This window comes from Lissotriton helveticus, chromosome 1_1 (genome assembly GCF_964261635.1).
Source record: "Lissotriton helveticus chromosome 1_1, aLisHel1.1, whole genome shotgun sequence".
In the NCBI taxonomy this organism is placed as follows: domain Eukaryota; kingdom Metazoa; phylum Chordata; class Amphibia; order Caudata; family Salamandridae; genus Lissotriton; species Lissotriton helveticus.
In genome coordinates this window covers 1,080,145,036-1,080,169,662 of record NC_136057.1, presented here as the reverse complement: position 1 = coordinate 1,080,169,662, position 24,627 = coordinate 1,080,145,036, and the positions used below count along the sequence as shown (strand labels likewise).

At 39.7% G+C, this 24,627-nt stretch overlaps 1 protein-coding gene across 1 annotated transcript in view; it reads left to right on the top strand.

Moving 5' to 3' along the window:
• LOC144821249 (protein NEDD1-like) overlaps positions 1–24,627 on the top strand; it is a 478,128-nt gene that overhangs the window by 348,029 nt on the left and 105,472 nt on the right. The window contains exon 10 of the mRNA XM_078678026.1: positions 182–310. Coding sequence (XP_078534152.1) covers positions 182–310 — 129 coding nt within the window. The remainder of the gene's footprint in view (positions 1–181; positions 311–24,627) is intronic.

Below are 24,627 nucleotides of genomic sequence, written 5' to 3'. Positions count from 1 at the left end.
AGTGCTCCACATATATCTTAGTTCACTACAAAACAATGAACCACTGTCTGTTTTTAATCTGCTGACAACGATAAGAATTTGCAATTACCCTTTTTTATTGTTGATGATTGCTTCAAAATTAATTCCTGCTTTGCTTCAAACTTTTATTTTATAGTGAATATGCTGAATTATTTGTTTACAGGTGTTGGTTTCGCTGCCAGCCTAGATCTTACTCCTTCAAAAGAAAAAGCCAACACAAAACGTGCGAATGGAAACATCAAGAAAGAGTTTTTGAGGTGCTCTTTGGGGGACGCGGTCTCTCCAGTCACAGGTTGTAAATTTACACATTTTATTGTGTGTCTTTAGAATCATTCTATCTCATGTTGTGAATTGTGAATAAACCAACAGTAGTCTTAATTTTGCAATGCAAAAAATCATAATTGGAATGCTTTAAGTATTGCTTGAGAGATCACTGCAGCTACCCTGTGGTACATGTTATCACACAGCCTCCAGAATCCAGAGGATTGATTCATTTAAATGTCAGCGGGACAACCACCTGCCTCATAATTTTGCGTTACCAATCGTTGCATTGGGATATGGCAGGAGTACTTTGGCTCCAAAAATGCCGCTTTTTTTTCAGACGCAAATCAACATAGCGGGAGATTTCTGCTGAAAATTAAGAAGAAAATATCTGTCACTCACGGGAAGTTTTCTCCCAGTAAATGGAGAACATTTGTGTATGCTTTCTGTTTAAGACTGCCATTCTTTCACTGGCCATAACACACAGTAAACAAAAGGTTCAATGGCAGTGACATCCGACTCCATCATAGCTTTCCAAGAAACCGTGTCATTGACAGCCTGGGTACCACATGGTTTCATATGCATCCATTCAAAGCATCGCCATACCCTTCTAGAAGAAACTCCGGCTAAGCTGCAGGGCTGAGGTCTGGCAGGAAGTACTGCCATTAGAACCCGATCAAAACTTTGTGCAGAGCAAATGATAACAAACAATTTTGATTCAGATATGTTCTGAGCAATGATGAATTTAAAACCATAAAAACAAAAATATAACTAGCATTGAAGGGTAAGCAAAGTTTATTTATGGGTGAGGGTGTGTCATGTATTTACTAAATAAAAGGACATTGTATGGAGGGGTTGTGGGAAAGTGCCCCTTTTTGCATGGTTGCCCCCCACTTTTTGCCTAAAGGTTGATGTACTTTGACTGAGTGTGCCCAGGGTTCCTGCCAACCAGGTACTCAGGGCTTATGTTCTTTCCCTAATCTGTACTGTTGCAAACCCCAATTGGAAACTCCCTGGCCACATGTAAGTCCCTTGTAAAAGGTGCCATAGGTACCAAGGGCACTGTGACCAGGAAAGACCTCCAAGTGCTGCTGCACTCATTGTGCCACTCTTAGAGGCCCTGTACCTTTACACACACACACTGCCATTGCAGGCTGCGTGTTTTGGTGCAGAACAAAGTGAAGAGTTGTCATGGCCCACATCCCTGTGGTCCATGTCTACAATCCACTGCCCTGGCATAGGTGAGCCACCCCTCTAGATGGGCGCTCTATACCAGTGGTGAGGGTGCAGGTGCATGAGCCCTGTACCCTACAGTGTCTAAGTCAATTCTTGGACATCGTAAGTGCAGTATTGCAATAAAGAGTTTATGGCCTGGGAGTTTGTCATTACGAACTCCACAGCACCATGATGGCTTTACTGAAAACTAGGAAGATTGGCATTGAACTCCTCAGCACATTAAACCCACACTGATGCCGGTGTGGGATTTGATGAAAAATGAACTCAGAGGGCATCTTAGAGATACTCCCTGAAAAATGACCTAACTCTCGTATCTTCTACAGGTGCTTTCTATTCACCATCTGTACAGCAATTTGTTCTCCACACCTGTGCCTCTTTTCTGACAAAGACACTATCCATGCCGGCCATAGCTGCCTACCGTCTGTGCTCCACCTCACGCTCAAAGGAGGAGAAGAGACTCCACCACTTGAACCCGAAAATAGCATGGCCACTTTACATCAATAGCACAAATGAATACCAGGTGGACAATCATCTCTCTGTTGCGTTCACTGGAGAGAAGAAGGGTAAAACTGGCCAGAAACAGACCATCTCCAGATGGATTGTACTCTGCATTAGGATCTCCTATGCATTGACCAAAAAGCAACCTCCTGAGATCTTGCGGGTTCATTCAACCAGGCCAAATCTGCAACCACTGTGTTACCATGTGGGGTTCCCATCTTGGCCATCTGTCAGGCTGCGATGTGAGAATCCTTGCAAACGTTCACCAAACACTACTTCATTGAAAGTCCGGTCCATCGTGACAGGCACTTTGCCCTTTCAGTCCTACAGGACTTTTTGGTCTGAACCAGTTTGCTGTCCCACTTGCAGGGATGTCTTGCTTGGATATATATATTCTATGTTAAGAAGCCTGTGGCTCAAAGTCTCTTTCAGATGAACAAGTAACTTACATTTGGTAGCACCTTATCTGGTAGAAACTCTATTCCAGCATTCACTTTTATTCAAACTGGTGGTCTTACCTAAAAATGTACCTGCAGGCACTTTGTTTCTGCACACTGGTCAATCAGCGATCTTGTGTGGCTCTGCCCTTCTGACACAGAAATAGACATGTAATAAAACGTATTTCAGCCAACTGGAGTGGCGCCTATATAGGCACCACACACATTGCGTCCAGCATGGATGACGCTGACATGGGGCTTATCGTAACTACTTAGCAGCGTGCAGGGGTACTGCCCAAGATTTTTCAGGTCTAGCCTGATGCCTGGGTAATCTTCTTAGGGAAGGAGTCTTCGGCTTCATAGAGTCTCTACAAGATAAGGTTGTGTTTTATACTGTGTTGCTTATTGTTATGGCCTTTTATGGCTCAAAACAATAAGGATATGATAAGGAGTTACCTAAGGTAAGTAACATGTTGATTATCATGCTGACCACTTTACCCTGTCTTCAATGGGTTTATGATAGATTGAAGGGAACCAAGTAGAGATCGGTGTAGTGCTGCAGTCTCCAGATAGTTTTCCATGCCTCCTGTAGGTTCGGGGAAACCAAAGCTATGTGGGCCAGTTAAGCAGCAGCTCTCTATTCATAGCAGAGCTTCTGCTAAGCATAAGGCTGTCCTCATTCTCAGATGCCAAGAAGCTAATGTTCAGAGTTTTGTAGTTTGCAAGAAATAGTGTAAATGTAGATGTAAATGTAGTAGTGCTTATATAGCGCATGTATCACCCCCGAAGGGGTCTCAAGGCGCTGTACACATACCGCTGTGGAACCCTTCCTGGCCTTTCCCTTTGAAGTGCCCACTCCTGGGTACCCCCAAGGTGAAGCCAGGCATCCTAGCGCTGTTGGGGCCGTTGTGGAGATTAAGCAAGCTATTGCCCAGAGTTGCAGAGTGGGACCCATGATTAGAATAGGCACCGAGGCAAGAATGATCAGGTCCGGGGAAATTGAGCCCAAGACCCGCCGAGGCGGGAATTGAACCCTGGTCCAGGCCAGACCTCTGCATCAGGGCCTGCCGCTCTGAACATTGAGCCACCCTTCTCCACACTAGTAGTGGATAAACTAGACCAGTTTAGGGATACTAGGTTAGAGGTTGCTCAAATTGTTCCTTGGAGAGGACCAATCCAGGCAGTCACTGTGGAACGGTTACTGTTGGATCAGAATCATGAGTAGTTTTAGTCTACAGTGGAACAGTGGCCAAAGAAATAATACACTTAAGGTGGCAAAGCAATTGCCAGTGGCTGAAATTAATTCAAGCATACCTTCAATGACCTTGTGGTTTGTGTTTCAAAAAAGATATATATATATATAATATCGATATCAAAACAAAACCCTCAGAGAGGTATAGCTTTGTCCATACACGAGGGAGCACCCAGTATAAGTCAAAACAAAACCCTTTCAGGCAAAGAGTGACGCATAAATTATGAAAAAAGGAGAGGACTCTGGGTATTTCTCAAGTTTAGGTGGAAAGCAGCTCCTGTTAGAGCACTCTCAACACCAGCGACACTCTAGATCTGCTCACCTCATATGTCTGTTTTACTATCAAAGTCTTTAAGCATAGGATTAGCACAGTGCCATCCAAGCCAAGATAGAAAAGGACAAAGTCTTTTGCCGTTTCTACAGCAAAGTCTTTAAGCATAGGACTAGCACAGTGCTGTCCTTGCCGAGCTGTAAAATGACAAAAGCCATTTATCACTCCAGGCACAGTATTACAGCTTTGAATTGGTAAAATACCAACTCAAGCTAACCTGAAATGAGTAAAAGCAACCCCTGACACAGTATTTTGCTCTAATTAGAGCTCTTCAGAGAGGTATAGCTTTGTCAAACACAAGAGAGCACCCAGTATAAGTCAAAACAAAACACTTTCAGGCATAGAGTGACGCAAAAAAGGAGAGAACTCTGGGTAGTTCTCAAGTTTAGGTGGAAAGCAGCTCCTGTTAAGCAGCTCCTGTTAGAGCATTCTCATCACCAGCTACACTCTAGATCTGCTCACCTCAAATTTCTGTTTTTCTATCAAAGTCTATAAGCATTAGATTAGCACAGTGCCATCCACGCCTGAGATCGAAAAGGCGTGTCGCTGGTGTTGAGAGTGCTCTAACAGGAGCTGCTTTCCACCTAAACTTGAGAACTACCCAGAGTCCTCTCCTTCTTTTTTTGCATAATTTATGCGTCACTCAATGCCTGAAAGGGTTTTGTTTTGACTTAAACTGGGTGCTCCCTTGTGTCTATACAAAGCTATACCTCTCTGAAGAGCTCGAATTAGAGCGAAACACTGTGTCAGGGGTTGCTTTTAGTCATTTCAGGTTGGCTTGAGTTGGTATTTTACCAATTCAAAGCTATAATACTATGCCTGGAGTGATAAATGGCTTTTGTAATTTTACAGCTCGGCAAGGACAGCACTGTGCTAGTCCTATGCTTAAAGACTTTGCTGTAGCAATTGCAAAAGACTTTGTCCTTTTCTATCTCGGCGTGGATGGCACTGTGCTAATCCTATGCCTAAAGACTTTGATAGAAAAACAGACATTTGAGGTGAGCAGATCTAGAGTGTCGCTGGTGTTGAGAGTGCTCTAACAGGAGCTGCTTTCCACCTAAACTTGAGAACTACCCAGAGTTCTCTCCTTCTTTTGTGTGTGTGTATATATATATATGTATATATAAATATATATATATATATATATATATATATATATATATATATATATATATATTCACTGAAAAAACCATAGGTTATAGACCATATATAGTTAGGAATTAGCATTTACAAAACCTTGAAAATTCACTGAAAAAACCATAGGTTATAGACCATATATAGTTAGGAATTAGCATTTACTAAACCTTATTTTACTCACACAAAACCATTGAAATTCCATATATAGTTAGTTGCACTAACTATATATCGCGCACCCGCAATCCACTGCTGATGATGTCACATATTACATCATTCATGACATGGTCAGTGACATCACTGATGACATCACTGATGACATCTCAAATGACATCACTGATGACATCACTGATGACATCTCAAATGACATCACTGATGACATCATGACACACCAATACCAGTTACTACATACGCACTCACTGATTCCTACGTCTACACACACATTCACTCATTCACCCATACAATAACTCATACATACAGTCACTTATTATTACAACACTATCATATGCACTCATACACCTATGCAGACAGTCACACACTGCCACTCATCCATGGAGTTACTCACACACCAAGTCAGTCCTGTAAAGAATCAATCACACTTCCATTTCTTCATCTATACAGTTAAACACAGAACACCATACTTCAGTGACATCACTGATGACATCACTAATGACATCTGAAATGACATCACTGATGACATCTCAAATGACATCACTGATGACATCATGACACACCAATACCAGTTACTACATACGCACTCACTGATTCGTACGTCTACACACACATTCACTCATTCACCCATACAATTACTCATACATACAGTCAGTTATTATTAGAACACTATCATATGCACTCATACACCTAGTCAGTCCTGTGAAGAATCAATCACACTTCGATTTCCTCATCTATAGTTAAACACAGAACACCATACTTTTCACACATATACTAACACATACTTACTCTCTTATACAATCACTGATACAAGTACACATTGATATGCACAGAGTCACACACCTCCCAGCCAGCCACACACACACTCAGTCTTCCATACATCCAGTCATTCTTCAATATGTAAAACGTATTTAAACTTTACAAAAACACACAGACACTAGATGATGTCATCAGTGATGTCATTTGAGATGTCATCAGTGATGTCATCAGTGATGTCACTGACCATGTCATGAATGATGTAATATGTGACATCATCAGCAGTGGATTGCGGGTGCGCGATATATAGTTAGTGCAACTAACTATATATGGAATTTCAATGGTTTTGTGTGAGTAAAATAAGGTTTAGTAAATGCTAATTCCTAACTATATATGGTCTATAACCTATGGTTTTTTCAGTGAATTTTCAAGGTTTTGTAAATGCTAATTCCTAACTATATATGGTCTATAACCTATGGTTTTTTCAGTGAATTTCATTGGTTTTTTAACAGCTAATATCTGTAGCTGTAAAATTTATTCTTCTTTAAATCCAAAAATATATTTTATATGTTTATGAATAATTATTTTTTTAAATATTTTTTTTTCTTCGTTCCCGCTTCGCGAATCGGGAACCTTACAGTAAAAAAATGTTCAGAAAAATAAAAAAAAAAGTTCTTTTCAGAACTACCTCCCCGTTATTAAAAAATTGGTACAATATTTGGAACTGTGCCAACCTCTATTTCTCTTAGTTCGCTTCCTAGTTCGCTCGCTGGTACGCGAACTGGAAGCGAACCAAAAACAGTAAGTATAAGGGAAGGAAACACACACTTATGTTAAAAGAAAGACAGCTATAGGGGAGTAAACTAGAGATACTATTACCCATAATCCACTACTGATGATGTCACATATTACATCATTCATGACATGCTCAGTGACATCATCAGCAGAGGATTGCGGGTTTTTTGGCAACATGCCTTATCGACGGTTTAATAACGCTGCCTTTTGCTTTATATAAGTTTTCAAATTGTATGAAATATATACCAATAGGTCTTTATGAACCTTTAGGTAGTGCTTTTGTTCATGAGGTCTGGTCGCTTCCATACACATACAGATGTTTCAAAGATGATCAAGAAGTTTATCTGAATGGAGAGGAATGCACTGAGACGCCAGATCATTCACTAATGTGTAGGCACATACAGTTACACGATTCATGCAACAAACAGCGACCAAATATGGCTTGCGTGATGCAAGGCACGCCAGTTCCTGCTATCATCCCCACGTTCAAGTTGTTGGAAAATGGTAGTTATTTGATGCTCAATAATGAAGATTGTTCTGAGTTAATTAAAAGTATTCCTTTTATCGTAACAGTAAGTGAACGGGTTATTTGCTGCAGAAATGTTCTATTTCCTCCCACACATGAACATAGGGAGTTTTCAATCTGGCCACAAATACCAACCTTGGGACACGTTTCAACAGCATGACAAGAATAAGAGCTCTTTTGTCTCAGAGAGAGGTGGCCTTGAGTTCGGCCCGTGAAACTTTCGTACTTCACATAGCGAACACCCGTACACAGGTTTGCCTTTCAATTTCAGCAACATGTTTCCGACTATCTTTAACGCATCCTCCACAAAATCCCTGGCACACTTTTTTAAAGTTGTTACCAGTGGTCTCGTGACTTCATTTGAGAAAATCTTTGGAGTCATCCCTACTCCCTTTCATTCCATTTTCTCCACTCTGGTTCGTGGATTGCATTTTTACTTGCATTACCAGCGGACGCTCTTGTACTTTTTTAAATTTTTAAATATGGATGTCCCTCCTATGCAACCTCCGACCCTGCAGCTGCTGACACTGTTCCGCAATCGCATGCTAGAATATTATGGCACAATGCCGTTGGCGATATTAAGCACGGCATATGGATTATCTTTTCGGTTCTCCTACTTCACCTGTGTCCAGCCTGTATTTCACTGCCTGACCTGTGATTTCGATTGGGCCATTGATTTGTGTCTCTGCGGACCGGTTTCTCCTGACGTCGACTTTAATCAGCTGATGACTCCTATCATTACTCACGAGTTGATTTGTCCTGGCGAAAGGATTATGGCTGTGGCATTGATGCATGGACTACTTGGTCCCTGGAATTTACTGGCGGCAGCACAGTCTTTCTTGGAACACAGCTTTCTTGAAAACCCACCGAGCTGTCCTCTGATGGTGATAGAGGATCCGGTGCTGGGAGAGCACGTATGTTCTTTTCCGCTTTTAAATTGGATGGCTGAACTGTTTTCGGATGAAGACGGTGACTTCCTGTTGGAGGCTGTTGCAGCTTATTTTGCATACACAGTTATGTCATAGACCTTTTTCATGTTTCATATGCTGAGTACTAGCATTTCATTGACAATTCATTGACTTAATTGTCAAGTTTTTATTATTTACCTTGCCTATTGGCTTAAGACTCGATAAAGTACTTGGCTGTTTTATTTTTCTTTAGCATTGAATTTTCCTAGTTTTTAATGCTTTACCTTGCGGACCGTCCACATATAAACTTGCAATCTGCTCTCATGAGATGGCACTTCTATTATCTTATTCAGTTCGTTTCCGGATCATGAGGAGGTGTCATCTAGGTCCTGGATATCTTTACACCGTGTTAAGTTAGCATGGGCTCATTACCGGTTTAAACGCCATTTTTCCTTTTTTGCAACTTCTGCACACGACATTTAGTTGTTGCTTTAGCTTTCCACCTAGTAGTTCATCGTGGTTTACATGAGAATAATATGTTATTGCTCTACTATCTGCTTTGCTTGTTAAACTATATCTGTACAGCGAGTGCTAAAGTTTCAAGAACAACACGATACAGAATTGTTATGAGGTCTGATCTCCACGACTTCATACTCATAACATAAGTGCAACTTCTGCCAATTCTGGGCATGAGGCGGGTTTTATATTGCTTTGCCGAACACACATACACAACAGTTGATGCGGTTCACATGAAGAGAGAGCTGGTGTATGCTGATGTGATTCCTTCAAATCTAAGACACTAAAGTATGGGCACGCCCTAAACCAACACAAAGAGACCTTCTTAGCAAATAATATAATATGTGTATTAGGGAGGGTGAGATATAAGCAGCCGCGGGCCGTGGAGGGAGTTACGGTGAGGCAGGGAGGCGGGGAGGGGGAGAAGCAGGGTGGAGCCCTCTCTACCTTGCCCCTCCCCCTCCCCGCCTCCCTGCCCCACCGTAACTCCCTCCACGGCCCGCGGCTGCTTATAAGTGTTGCTAACTCTTATTCATTTACAGCATGTTAACATACTGTCACCATTCGCTTTTTATGTACTAGTAACTATGCTGGTAATTTTGCTACTGATAATATGTGTACTTGTATTCTCCACCCTGCTTCTCCCCCTCCCCGCCTCCATGCCTCACCGTAACTCCCTCCACGGCCCGCGGCTGCTTATAAGTGTTGCTAACTCTTATTCATTTACAGCATGTTAACATACTATCACCATTCACTTTTTATGTACTAGTAACTATGCTGGTAATTTTGCTACTGATAATATGTGTACTTTTATTATCTAAGGTACTACGCCTGAGAAGACGGCATTAGTAAATAAACATTTCAAATACACATGTGTTCTTCTTAACTCCATGTTCTGGTTTCTAAGAAATATATAACGACCGACTGTTCATGAGTTCCACGTATCCTGAGGTACTATAAGTTCATATTCTGGATTGTCTAAACATTGAGAGTTTGTTATATCCAATGTGACACTGTACCTAGCTTGCTAAATAGTTTTTGATTACTAACGTGAGTTTTGGGACACCCTAATTCGCCGAGGTTCCAATCCTCTGTCCACAGTTCTGTGTGAGAACAGAAACCCTGCGACAGGGGCACCCCCGACCCTTGCTGGAGCTTCATCACACTTGCGATACAACTCCAGCAATGCGCCACCTTTACGGCACAGATACATCACGCATCTGTGCTGTTTTTGCCCCGTGATGCGCCGCATTGTAAATGCAGCACACCATAGGTGACGGAACAGCGGCACAGAATGACTAACACATCCCTGGTGATGCGCCAGTCATCATAAATCTATCCCTATGCTTCTTATCTTGTTAGAGATGAACCGCCATATGTATCATCAAAGTTATTTGCATTTCCTAAATAGCGAACTTTAAGGAATAAATAGCGATTCTTTACCATTCCTAGTTTGCGATGAGCTATTTGCTAATTAGCCGAATGTAGCCCAATGAAGCCCAATGTAGCCCAATGTAGCCCAAAGATGGCCGCCAGACACACAAAAAAACAAATGTAGCCCAAATATCAGCCAGATGTAGCCCAACTATAGCCCAGTGACAGAATGACCAATCAGCTTCGCAAACCTCCGTTACGCGAAGCGGAGCGCTGTTACAGATATATATCTTTTTTTGAACGTTAATTTCTCAAAATCCACTGGAGCACATATATTGAGACCTAGCAAAGGCACATCGGGCTACCAGTCCCTAATATTTTGCCAAGTTTCGTGCAAATCCATTCAGCCGTTCAATTATTATTTTTATTATTTTTTTTTGCCCCGCGGGGCCCTTTTAAAACCTCCACATCAAACCTAGGGGGTCAGCGAGGATCTACTATGCCCCCTTATAGTTATTTCCCCCTTTGTTTTGACCTCCTCTTGTCTCTCGATCCTACCGAGAGACAAGATGGCGGCCGCTACGGACTGTTTGGAATGTTGACAGACGCCGGAGAACCAATCAGCTTCGCTTCACAAAGCTCCGTTGCGCGAAAAGTCCGCGAACCAGAGCGCTAACCGGTCCGCTGTTACAGATATATATCTTTTTTTAAACGTTAATTTCTCAAAATCCACTGGAGCACATATATTGAGACCTACAAAAGGCACATCGGGCTACCAGTCCCTACAATTTTGCCAAGTTTCGTGCAAATCCATTCAGCCGTTCGGGCTAAAAGTGAGGCCAACCGCCCTATGGAAAACTCAATGTTAAAAACACGTTTTGGGACCCCCCTTTTTTCTCGGCCCCCCCTTGACGAACCCCCCCCAAATTTTCAAGGGCTGCTCAGAAACAAAATGTGCCATTTTCCTGAAAATTTCAGCCAATTCCGTCCACAAACGCCAAAGTTATTAGACATAGAATTTTCAAAAAACCCATAGAGAAAAAATCCTAACTATATATACCTACTGGCGACCGCCAGTAGGTAATATATATATATATATATATATATATATATATATATATATATATATATATATATATTGTAAAAAACATAGGTTTTAGGGACGTTATAGTTAGTTGGACATTTCACTCATACAAAACTATAGAAATTCCCCTTTTAAAGTTAGTTGAACTAACTATAACTCACGCCCCCGCAATGCACTGCTGATGACGTCACATATTGACATGGTCAGTGACATCACTGATGGCATCTCAAATGACATCACTGATGACATCATCCAGTGAATGTGTTTCTATAAAATATAAATTATATATATATATACGCGTCATGGCGACTGGTGGCGTTTAAATGCACAATAAAACTCACTGGAACGAGAATCACCGAGTTTGTGGCTTTTTTCGAACTTTCGTTAAGCAGCAGAAGCGGATGCCAAGCTGGTTTTCGAGACTTGTGGAAATATATATATATATATATATATATATATATATATATATATATATATATCAGAAATGCCGCTTTCAAATTGCGCTGCAACGATTCTCGCCAGCCAACAAAAGAAACTCGGACACGGACCAAATGGGCTCCTGCTTTTCCTTTTATTGCAGAGGTACTGTCAAAGACGTTTCGGCTCAACGGAGCCTTGTTCACATGACAACGTTTTGATAGTGGGACAGCCCTTTTAAAGTGCTAGTGACGATAAATAATGAGTATCACCTGTGAATATTCTTAGCATAGACATTGAAGATATACTTCCAGCTACTAAATGGTAGCATTTAACTTTTATAAAATACATTACATAACAGTCAAATACTTTAAGTAGATACCAACGTCATAGATATATGTGCACATATTCATATGAGCGAATCCTTAATGGCAACAATAATCACTGTAAAATACATAGAGATGACAAGTCTGCTTATGATTGTAAATATGAGGGTAATAGGAAGAATACAAGAAATAAAGTGCAAGTGCATAGTTCATTATATATATACATTATTGACTATTTTAATAACATGTGCAAATATCATGAAATGTGCAAAATGAAGCGAATGTCAATAACCTATCTACAATAAATATGTGCAAAATACGCTAATTGTTCTCTTCCTAAGGACCAATATTACTAATGGAACTCTAACCCCCATATTCTGTAGTCAGACTTTGTCAAAACCTACTGTCATTATACCTTTTCAACTCATATTGGTTATTAATCTAGTGCTATATTTCAAAGTCAGATTCAACCTTCATGTTCTGATCGTAGTTCTACTACTTGTAGATTATTTAAAAAAGCAATATGAACACAGTGCATGCTACTAAAGAAAAAATATAGTGATTACTAAAACCAAAAAAATAAACTAAACAATGTTAACAAGTGCATAGTGGATTCTTATAATCATTGTTAGTGGCTCATCAGAAAGCAGCAGCTAAAGTCGATCATGTTTAGGAAAATCTATTTTGTCGCAGCCAATTCATGGTGCCTGCACAAGACTCTCCCAGCCGGGTTCATCTCGCGCATGACTCCCATGTAGAGGAGACATGAATAGTATGAGATTCAGGGCAAGCAAGTATAGAGGTCCTCCGTGATGTTGAGGCCTATTGGGGCCTTAGTGTTAAGTAATAGAATGTACTTGGTTTCCAGCCTCCTTAACTTGGTTTCCCTGTCACCTCCCCTTCTGCTGTTAATAATCGCATCAATCACCCAATATTTAAGATTGGTGTTGTCGCTCTGGTGACATTCCCTAAAGTGGCGAGCCACCGGATAGGTATTGTCCCCATTGCTAATAGCGCGAAGGTGCTGGAGGATTCTCCTGTGCACAGCATGCTTGGTGCTGCCTACGTACTTCTTTTCACAGGGACACTGTAAAATATACACTGCAAATTCTGATTTGCATGTTAGCACTTGGTTTATTGTGTGCTGTGTATCAGTGAAACCGTCTCTGTAATTCCTGGTGTTAATTCCGTGTTGGCAGGCTTTGCAAGTTTTACACTTGTAAAAACCGTTATTTTCCTGCCACCATGGGGATTTTGCATAAGGCTCTGAATTGGTTACCATTATATGGTCGCGCATAGATGGCGCTTTACTGAAAGTGAGTGATACTCTTTTGGGGAGGTCTTTGCCTATAACGTTATCCTTGGTAACGATAGGCCAGTGTTTGTCACATATTTTACGAATCTGTTTGTGCTGTTTATTAAAGCCAGTTATTATTCTAAAACAGTTTGCCCCTGGTTTCTTCTCACCTTGAGAGCTCTCAACAGATGTTATTTGGTGTTCAGATTTCTTGACCAAGAGTTCATCCCTCGATAGGACCATTGATTTTTGTATGGCACTCCTAATTACTTGGATTGAATAACCCCTTTCAAGAAAGCGAGCTTCGCTTTCTTTTTGCGCATGTTCCAGATCTCGGGGATTGCTGCAAATTCGTCTCAATCGCAACATTTCCCCATAGGGAATGCTGGAGATCAAATGTGCTGGGTGCGAGCTGGCCGCATGTAGAATGCTGTTGCCAGCCGTGGCCTTGCGGTATAATCTGGATTATTGCGTATATAGTGCTGGTATTCAAGGCCAAGGACCAACTCCTCCCAAGCTCCCATGTGGAGACAGGCGAAGCTTGGGGAGAAGCTGGCCCCCATGGCTACTCCCTGCAACTGGCGGTATGCTTGCTGATTAAACAAAAAAATATTATTAACCAAACAAAATTCCAACATATCAAGGAGCATAGCATTGTGTTCTTTAAACTCTGGACCCCTTCTTGACAAATAATAGCGAACTGCATTTAGGCCATCCTTGTGTGTTATACTCGTGTATAATGCTGTGACATCTAAAGCTATCAGCCAATCTCCTGGTAACAATTCAATATCCTGTACTTTAGTCAAAAAGTCCCCTGTATCTTGTACATATGAGCCCAATTGATGTACATAACCTTGTAGGTAGTAGTCAATGTACACAGATGTGTGCTCAAGGAGGCTACCTCTGGCAGATATAATAGGTCTACCCGGTGGATTCAGAGGGTCCTTATGTACTTTTGGTATAAAATATAGTATCGGTGTTATGGGACTGTCGACTTTTAGATACTTGAATTCAGCTTCTGAAATCAATTTGGTGGATCTCCATTTTGCTAATTTACGATGGTATTCTTCTTTGATGTTCGTTAATACACGTGTGTGGATGCGCTCATAACATGTCCGATCATTCAGCTGAATGTAAGCTTCCTTGTCATAATTGGCCTTGGTCATCAGAACCACGTTCCCGCCTTTGTCACTTTTCCTCACCACCAGATCCTTCTCTTTCCTCAATCTGTTGGTGAGTGCAGTGTACTGCCGTGATTGGTTGTCAAAGTGTTTTTTGGTCTTTCCCACATTTTTTTGCAGGTCTTTCAAATCAGATACCACATTCTCATGAAAGATATCAAGATTGTCTCGTGGGATAATGGGGTAGAATGTGGAAGGGGGCCTGAAATTAGTGATTAGTGAGGTTCTATTCCCCCATTAGTCAATTTAATTTGTTTCATTCTTTTCATCATTTGTATTATCATAGCCCCGACCCTCCGTCTCCCATAGCTCTGATATGACTCTTGTGCCTTGGGATGCATTGATGCTATTGCCGCTGTTGTTCATTTGGTTTTCTCCAGAGTTTTTCTTTTGGGCATAGAATTTTCTAAGTTTCAGTTTCCTCACTGCTTTGTAAATATCGCATCTAGTTTTTGGATAGTCAAAGTTGCGAGGTGTTGCATAGGTGAGCCCCAATTTAAGGATATCTTCCTCCTGTGCTGTTAATTCCAAAGAGGTCAAATTAATGATAGTGCGGTTAATAGTACTTGTTATTCCTGTTGGGCGACGGAGCCCCGTCCCCTCCCGCCTCTTCTCCTCTTTTGAAATCCTCCTCTTCGTCGCCCTCCATCTCTGGCGTCTCCGGAAGTTTGTTGAAGGACAAAGCGCAACGATGCCACACCTTCCCAGCAATAAATCGCTATCGTGAGTCCTGATTGGACGACTTAAATAAGTGTTCACGTTGACTTCTGGGAGGTGTAGTTCATAATTCATTCCTCTGATGGTTGCGCTGATAAACTGCAATTAAAACTCTGAATGAGCACCAGTACATCACTGCTCTATTCATTAATCCTGTGCGTCAATCAGGACTCACGATAGCGATTTATTGCTGGGAAGGTGTGGCATCGTTGCGCTTTGTCCTGCCAACACCCTCTGAAGAAGAAGGAATTCGAAATGCATCAGGGTGCGGACTGCTGTTTTAAATTCTGGTATGTGACTGCTGCATCAGAAATAAAAGCTTATGGGGAAAAGCTCCTGGCGTCTGAGTGCTTCCTACCTGTTGGTCAACCCCCACCGAGCTTGATATATATATATATATATATTCACTGAAAAAACCATAGGTTTCACACCAGTTATAGTTAGCTGGAAGTTTTACTCTCTTAAAACCAATGAAATTCCCACGTTATAGTTAGTTGGACTCACTATAACTTGCGCGTGCAATGCACTGCTGATGACTTCACATATTACATCACTCATGACATGGTCAGTGACATCACTCATGACATCACTGATGACACCATCCTGTGAATGTGTGTCTTTCCGAGAAATAAATGTTATATATGTATATGTAAAAATTGATGGAAGAATAAATGTTTAAATAAGTGTTTAGATGTTTTTTTTTTAAATTGATTGGTTAACTGGCTTATTAAGTGTATCTTAGGCAATACATATATTAGTGAGTAATGTTTAAATATTTAAATATAAGGATTAGTGTTTCACTTTCTGTATAAGTGGCTGCATGGGTTGGTGAGTAGCTACATGTGTATGTATATGGGTTATTAGATGTTTGTTTTAGTATCAGTATGAGTGTTTGTATGGTTTGGTGGGGGTATTACTTAGCACATAGATGCATGAATAACTGACTCTCTGTATGTGTTTTGAAGACAGCATATGTGCAGGACTGTATGGGCGGATGAGTGTGTATATGTGTGTGTTAGTGAGTGAATGACTGTCTCACTAGTGTCTTTATCAGTAACTACATATGTTTTAATCTAGTATATGTGAATATTGATGTATATAAGTGAGTATATGTGAGAGTATGAGATTGTAAGAGTTCCTGTTTAAATAAGTATGTGTTTCTATAAGTGATTGTTTAAGAGAATAAATATGTGTAAATTTCCTTAGAAGTAAGGTGGTAGTGTGTGTATAGCTCTATATGCAAATAAATGGATGTTCAATAGTTTATTTGCATGTGTGAGTATGTGTGTGAGTAACTTTTGGATGACTGTCGGTGTGTAACAGGAAGTATAGGTGTATCACTACATATGATGAGTGAGTATATGTATGAGTGACTATATAGAACTGTTGATGAATGAGTGGATGTGTATATAGATGGTGGAATTATTGAATTGGTTGTTGTAACTGATATGGGTATCTCCATTTTTTTGAAAATTTTTGTTTCTATTTTTGAATATGTGTTTCAAGGGTTACATTACAGTGAAAGGAGGTCTGTCACTCTGTCACAAGGATGGTGTCATCAGTGATGTCATGAGTGATGTCACTGACCATGTCATGAGTGATGTAATATGTGACGTCATCAGCAGTGCATTGCACGCGCAAGTTATAGTGAGTCCAACTAACTATAACGTGGGAATTTCATTGGTTTTATGCGAGTAAAACTTCCAGCTAACTATAACTGGTGTGAAACCTATGGTTTTTTCAGTGAATTTAATAGGTTTTTTAAATGCTAATTCAAACTATAACTGGTGTGAAACCTATGGTTTTTTCAGTGAATTTCAATGGTTTTTTAATAGCAAATCTCTATAGGTATAAAAAGTACAAATTTTTATAACTAATTTTATATTGTATAATTATGTAATATTTATTTATTTATTTATTTTTTTTTTTTTTTGCCCCGGTGCGCTCCCGGGGCGCGTACCGGTGAACGCACAGGTAAGCGCAATGTTACGGCGCGCCCCGGGGCGCGAACCGGTGAGCGTCCCGTTAGCGCTATTCTTGCGAACGAAAACATCGTGACGTTTCGCGTAACCGTGTGATGCGTCATATGACGCACTGCGTAAGCGCACCCGGAAGCACGCGAGCGCATAAGATCGCGCAACGTCCTGACGAGCTTACGCTACGCGCCCCCGGGCGCGCCCTGGGGCGCGTAGCGTAAGCGCATCGGGTCATGTGATCTGAAAATAACACTTTTCATTGGTGCAGATCAGTTTTGGTTTCCAAATGATGAAAGCCCCCACCTTTTTTCCTTATTCTGACTTTGTCCTTTGACTGAGGAATACCTGTTTGGAGATCTGTCTCAAATCTTTTCTACTTTAAAATGGCTACAGTAGCAGCAGCAGCTGGAGCATCTGCACCACCACCACCACCAAGAGGACCACCACAACATCACTTTGGTGGTCAGGAAGAAGAAGAGGAGGAGGCGGATGAGGAGGGGAGAAGGACATTCCTCCAAGAAGACAATACCCCATATAGGCCAAAGGAGCACATAGTATGGGAGTTTTTTTCTATTCCAGAGGGCAAAAAGAAAGTCAATGCACCAAAGGTGACTTGCCTAATCTGTGGCATGGAACTTTCAAGGGGGAACCCTAATAGGAAATATTCATTTGGTAATTACACCATGATTAGGCATATGCAGCGCAAGCATCCCAGGAACTATGCTGCTGCAGAGATGAGAGAAATGGCCAGTAACCTTTCCCAATCTTCAGCCAGCACCTCCAAAAGAAGGCAACCCACTCCATCGGGACCAGACACAAGGGAGACGATGCCAATCATCCAACCACGGTTTGGTGAATTTAGGGTGACTTGTATTTTTTGTGGTAAGACCATCAGCTATGGTGAGAAGAGCGTAAAGCTCATCGTTCTTGCTGGTGACAACCACAATTGCCCCAAAAACCCCTAATTTTTTCCTGATTTTTTTTTTGCTCCAGTTGAGCCATTTACAATTCCCTGTTTTTTGTTTCCCCCCATAAAAAATACAAAAAAAATTTAAGTGTTCAGAAAAGCCAAAAAAAGTAAAAAATGTTCAAAAAAACAATACAAAAATATAAAACATCAAAAAGAATAAAAAAAACAGTTCTTTTTAGAACTACTCTTAATTTATAAAAATAAACATATAAATTTAAAAGAATCTCTGTCACTCTTTTTCCCTTAGGGTACGCGCACCTGTACGTGCACCGGGGCGCGCACCCACAAAAATAAATAAAAATAAAAATAAAGAAAGAGTGAGCATGAGGGAAGAACACAGAGAGAGTAATGTTAATAGAAAAAGAGCTAGAGGGAGCAACACAGAGGGATTGTTTATTACATAGTAAAAAACAGAAAAGGTATAATAGGATGTTATTGAGAAAAGGAAAATGAATAAGGGAGCCAAATTAGGGAAGAGAGACGAAGAAGAGTAAAGTAGAGGTACTGGGAGAATATGAGTCGGTGTTGAAAGAAAAAGGAAGGACAGTAAAGAATGGGGAAAGAAGGGTAGTGACGGAACCGGGATAAATGAACAACGGTGAGGGAGGGTGGAAAAGAGCAGTGAGTGTAAGTAAAAAGGGGTGAAAGAGGGTGAAAAAACTGAATTAGGGTAAAACATGGGGAGTCACAGACTGGAAAGGGAGAGAGAGTAAAGGAAACAGTGACTGAAAGGGTCTGAGTGAAACAGGAAAAAAAGGTAAGTAAGGCAGTGTGGGTGACTTATAGGGAGTCAGTGGGTGTAGGTGTGGGTGTGTAACGTGTGTGTGTCTGGGTGTGAGTGTGTGGGGTGTTTGGGTATGGGTGGAGGTGTGGGTGTGTAAGATGTGTGGGGGGTGTGTGAGTGTGGGGGGTATGTGTGTGGAGTGTGTGTGTGTGTGTGGGATGTGTGGGTGTGTGTGTGTGAAGAGTGTGTGTGTGGTTGTGTGTGTGTGTGTGAGGTGGGGGTGTGGTGTGTGTGTGGGGTGTATGTCAGAGGTGTGTGTGTGTGTTGGGGGGAAGGTGTGTGTGTAGGAGTGAAGTAAAGGATTAAGGTAAAGAGAATGAGTGAGGGAGCAAAGGAAGGGAACAGAGGGTAAGGGAAGTAAAGAATGGGGACTGAAAGAAGTTGAATGTGGGAGGGGAAATAGGGAAAGGGTATTAAACATGGAGAATATGAATAAGTGAGGAAAGCAGAGTAAAGAAACAGGAGTGAGGTAGGTTGAGAAAATAGTAGTGAGGTTAAAGCAAAGGGTGATGACAAACTACATTTTTTTAGTCACACTTACCATATAATAAATGTAACTTTAATTACATTATTTTACTACATTTTGTATCTGTAAAGAGAGAAGAAAAAATAAGTTATAATTAGTAAAATATGTATTTAAAATTAAAGATACAAATGAAGAGGTTAAAAATCATAATAGTGTATTTAGAAATAAAGTAAGGTAGAAGGACAAAAAGAGGGAAAAAGAAATAGGAGAGCAAATTACTAAGAGTAAGGCATATAGATTCACTGACAGAAAGGAAGAGAAGAAGAGAAAAATGAACTGAAGGTAAGAAAGATACTAAAAGAATAGGAGTTAGCAAAACTAAATCAAGAAACAGGAGTAAGTAAAAAGATAATGACTGAGAGGGAAAGGAGTCCAATAAAGGATGCATTTAGAAGAATGAGGAATGGAAGATAACTGAGAGTAAGTGAAGGAGAGTCATAGAGTGAAGGGATGAAGGGAGAGAGGATAATATAGAAGTATTGAGGGAAAAGGAGTGAGGAAGTTAGTAGACAGAGAGACTAAGGGAAAGACTGAGTGAAGTGGAGTTCAATGAGTGAGGAAAGAAAAATGAGTAAGGGAGCAAAAGAAGGAAAGAGAGGAGAAGAGGACTAAAGCAGTGGTACTGAGAGAAAGTGATTTGGTGATGAAAGTAAAGAGAAGGACACTGAAAGATAGGAAATGAGGGGTAGTAATGGAACCGGACTAAAAGAAATAGGTTGAAGGACAATGAGAGAGGAGCAGTGAAGTTGTTGTAAGAGAAATGATAGAAGGTAGATAAACACAAGTGAACATAACACAAGGAGAGTGAGGGACTGAAGACATAGAGGTAGTGAACGGAAAATAGAGAGAAGAGGTCAAAAGAAAGGAGGAAACAAAGATAAGCGAGGGAGAGTGGATGATTTACAGTGATAGAGTGCGACAATACTGGTGAGTGAGTAAAGAGGAATTACTAAAAGAGCAAAGGAAGAAAACACGGAAAAGGAAAGTAAAGCAGACAGACTGAAAGCTGAATAGTTATGCAAGGGAGAGAGGGGATGCAGACAGTTGAAATGAGAATGAGTGGTTGTGAAAGAAGTGGAGTAAAAGAACGGGGTTGAAAGAGAGTGAAAGAAAGACATAAGTGAGTACAAAGAGCTGAAAGAGGGTGGAAAAAGGAAAGTGAGTGTGAGACAATGGGAATATAATTTAAATTACAGAATACAAACTATAGATTAACTTGTACAACATGTTACATAGTTTATTTTTGCTGTTATCAGAATATATTGAATTTCACTTAAAAAAGTGAGTTCAAACTACTCATCATATGACAGCGGGGAAAAAAAACACAATCAAAAAGATTGTGTTTTAAAAAAAAACATCTAAACTTAAAAATAACAAATGTACACTAATCTTTGATTCACTTACTTTTCCTTTAGGCCAAATAGTGTATCATGAAGGTCCTTTTCATTGGAAAGTACTCTGCTGTTCTCTAAAAATTCCATTTCATCGACTTTCTAGAAGAAAACCTCGAAGAACATCTGAAATATTTTCATTATTTTCATATACTCCTTCTGTTCAGTCATAACTCTTTGCTCATTCCTTCACCATTCCTTAAGGCCAAATAGTGTCAGATGTATCAGTATATTTTCAAATTAATTAAAACAAACTAAAATTACTGTTTTTCCGACGTTCTGAAAGAAAGGCTCAAACAACATTTTCACAATATTTAAATTTTCGTAATTCCATCTCTGACTCACTCATGTTCATCATTTCCTATAATACTGATATCACTTACTATGAGATCCACTTACAGTACCTATATGACAACTCAATTTTTTATATTATCTTGATCACTTTTACTCAGAATATAATTTTAAACAGCAAACTAACCTTTATTAACTGCTCCCGTCTTCATAGGCCAATTACCTTTACTTAAATTTTGGTTCTAAAAACACTAGATATGAATTTTTTAAGTCAAAAGGCAAACGTTGTTTGAAAGTCAATGAGTGTCATTACAAAGGGTCCAACCTTTACAACTTTTTAAATAGCATGTGTAATGCCCTGATGTTGTTGAAGGACCGTCATGATAAATAATAGCTACAGTTGCAAAGGTTCTTCCTGAAATTGATAACTGAGAAGCCACAAAATTTTTAATAGAAGTTGACAATTTACTTCCATCAGGTCTACATCGTTGGAACATTAAAATCACATATTTACCATAAGTTTGTAAAAATAATGTGGACAGCATTGCAGACTTACATTGGGTACACACCATATTGTGATGAGCTGCTTTAACTAGATTATTAAAAGGCACTGATTTGTAGTCTGGTAAACTCAAATATGTAAATCTTTCAGTGTCTATTCTAGTACTACTTGATAAAGTACAGTTGTCACAGTCATGCTGCCATTGATAAGAAAGGCTAAAAAGATTTTTTTATATCTACTCCTTCATCTTCCAATACATCAAACATATACATTAAAAATTCCTGACAATCCTGCTGAATAATCTGTGAAAATTGATTTTGACCAGAACATATGTCTAGAAGATTTCTAATTTCTGAAACACTTTCTATTTTTGCTCTCACTGCTACATTTCTCAAACACAGAATTCAATAAACAGCAGAATGTTTGATCCCGATTTTCAACAATCTGTTCTTTTAAATTTTGAAGAAAAAAAACATTAACCACTACATTAGCATAGCAGTTGACACCAGAACTGTTTTCAAACTGAAATCCAACAACATCTTCAACAGAATCCTTTTTCTTTCTGCTTACAATTACAGTTTCATCTACTTTTTGTCTTTTTGCTAGTACCTCACTGCAATTATTCTCATTTCTTCTTTTTCGGCCTACCACACGTTTTTCAACCAGAGGATATTGAGGCAAATGTGGAGCATACTCTCTTCTTAACCTATTGTATTCTTTAACACAATCTAGATCAGCACAAATCTTTGTTTCATCACACTCAATCAAGTACAATCCTGATAAAGTTCTGCCTCGTGATAATGCCACATATGCCATACCCTCTTTAAACACAGAACTTCCAATGTTCACCAAAGCACTATCTACACTTAAACCTTGAGATTTATGAATTGTCACTGCATATGCCAAACAAACAGGAAACTGTTTTTGGCGAACATATAAGTCTTTCACAAGCAAAAATCTAGCTGAACAACGACAAATTTGTTCTATTTCGTCAATGCCATCAAATTTAATTTTTAAAATTTCAATTCCATCTCTATTTTTGTAATTCACAAAACCAACAACATGACCCATTGCTCCATTTACCAGACCTCTTTCAACATTTAAATTCCTTCTCAAAATGATACGACAATTTAAACACACATTCAGTCTTTTCAAAACCAGCAGTTTTAGATATAGTCTTCTCTAATGAATCCAATTTTGATTTCAAATTTTCTGACAAAATAATTGTTGTTCCCATATGCTCTATTTTATCTATAGCTTCCAGTTTCACTATCTCTTCATTTTCTAACTTTAACATTTTGTTGTTGAACATGGAACATTCTTTCAGAGTAGGCATCAAACATATGCCAGATTTCTTCTCGTTAATTTTCTTAAAAATATTCTCTGGAAGAATGTTTTCATTTGGGTACAAATTTGAAATTAATCGTCCATGTAAAGCTTCTTTCCCATGCTGACTTATTTTTCCGATTCTTACATCTTGTAGAATATTTTTATAATCTTCATCCTTTGCCTGCCGCATATTTTGGAGTAGTTCTGCATATTTGAAATTTAACCATATATTAACGTTTCCAATGCTTCCTAGGCACTTCCTGGTATCTTCATGCGTGACCATTTTAAACACTGGTTGTCCTTTCACTGGAGTCAACTGCATTAGATCTCCAAAAACAATAATGTGTTTTCCTCCGAATAACACATCATACTCTGTTCTAAGAATTTCTTGCATTCTCAAATGCACAAAAGCAAGCATTAGATTTGAGACCATGCTTACTTCATCAATGATAAGAAGTTTAATTTTCTTCAGGACTCTGTAAACTTCGGAACACGCATCTCCAGATAGCTTGCGGTATTGCAATTTGTTATCATGCTCCACTGGCAGCATCAGTAAAAGATGTAAAGTAATCCCTTTAATATTATGTGCTGCCAGCCCAGTTGGAGTTGTAACAACACAAGACAGCGGTGATTCAGTCCTTTTCGGCAGATAAGTTGCAATTGCTTTAATCAGAAAACTTTTTCCAGTTCCCACTTCTCCACTCACGTACAGTTGGACAGGCTTAAATGATGTACATGAGCACTCTTTCTTCTCATGACTGAATCCATGTTCAACCTGTTCTGTGACTTCGTCATATATCTGTTTCTGCTCAAGGTTTAATTGTTTCACCAAATCTTCTAAATTAATTACATCCTCTTGAGCTTGCTCCATAGCTCTTTCCACCTCATCCATGGCAGCTTCATTTTGGATAATTGGTCCTCCTAGTGGATCCTGACTCAATGAAGCAGAACTCTGACTGCCTTGAGAACTGTCTCTCGCAATCTCTGCAGCAATTGTTGCTTCTTGCTCTATTTCTTCATTCAACATTTGCAGATAATTTGGAAAAACATGACATTCTATGGTATCCTTCGTTGCATTAAAAGAGTCTTCGTAACAGAGAAAATCTCCAAGTAGTTCCTCTTCTGTACGTCATGGTTTAAAGAGTTGCAAAAGAGCCAAATAGTAAAATTCTCTTTTGTCTGGATTTTCACAACTCAATTTTCGATGATTAATCAAATGACCTTTTCTCTGTTTCACTAGACATCCTTCACATCCAATTACAGCATATATTCCATTATTGATATCTTCTCTGATGTTCCTCTTATAAATATATCTTTGCAGAACTTCATAGAGACAAGCGTTCTCAAGATAAGGACTTCTATTTGGATAGTATGTATCCAACATGTTTGTCTTCAAAATATCTGTACTTTCTGGTTCTTTCTCCGCCAAATACTCTATTTCCTGTACAGATTTCAAAACTCGGTTTCGTGTTGCAGCAAGACCTAGACTCACCCAAATGATGGTTCTAGATTTGGCATATAGACTTGCTGATGACAATCGATCGGAACATTCATATGACCAATTTCTCGATGTGACAATATCTTTAGACTGTAACTGTATAATTTCTTGCTTATACTCTTTTC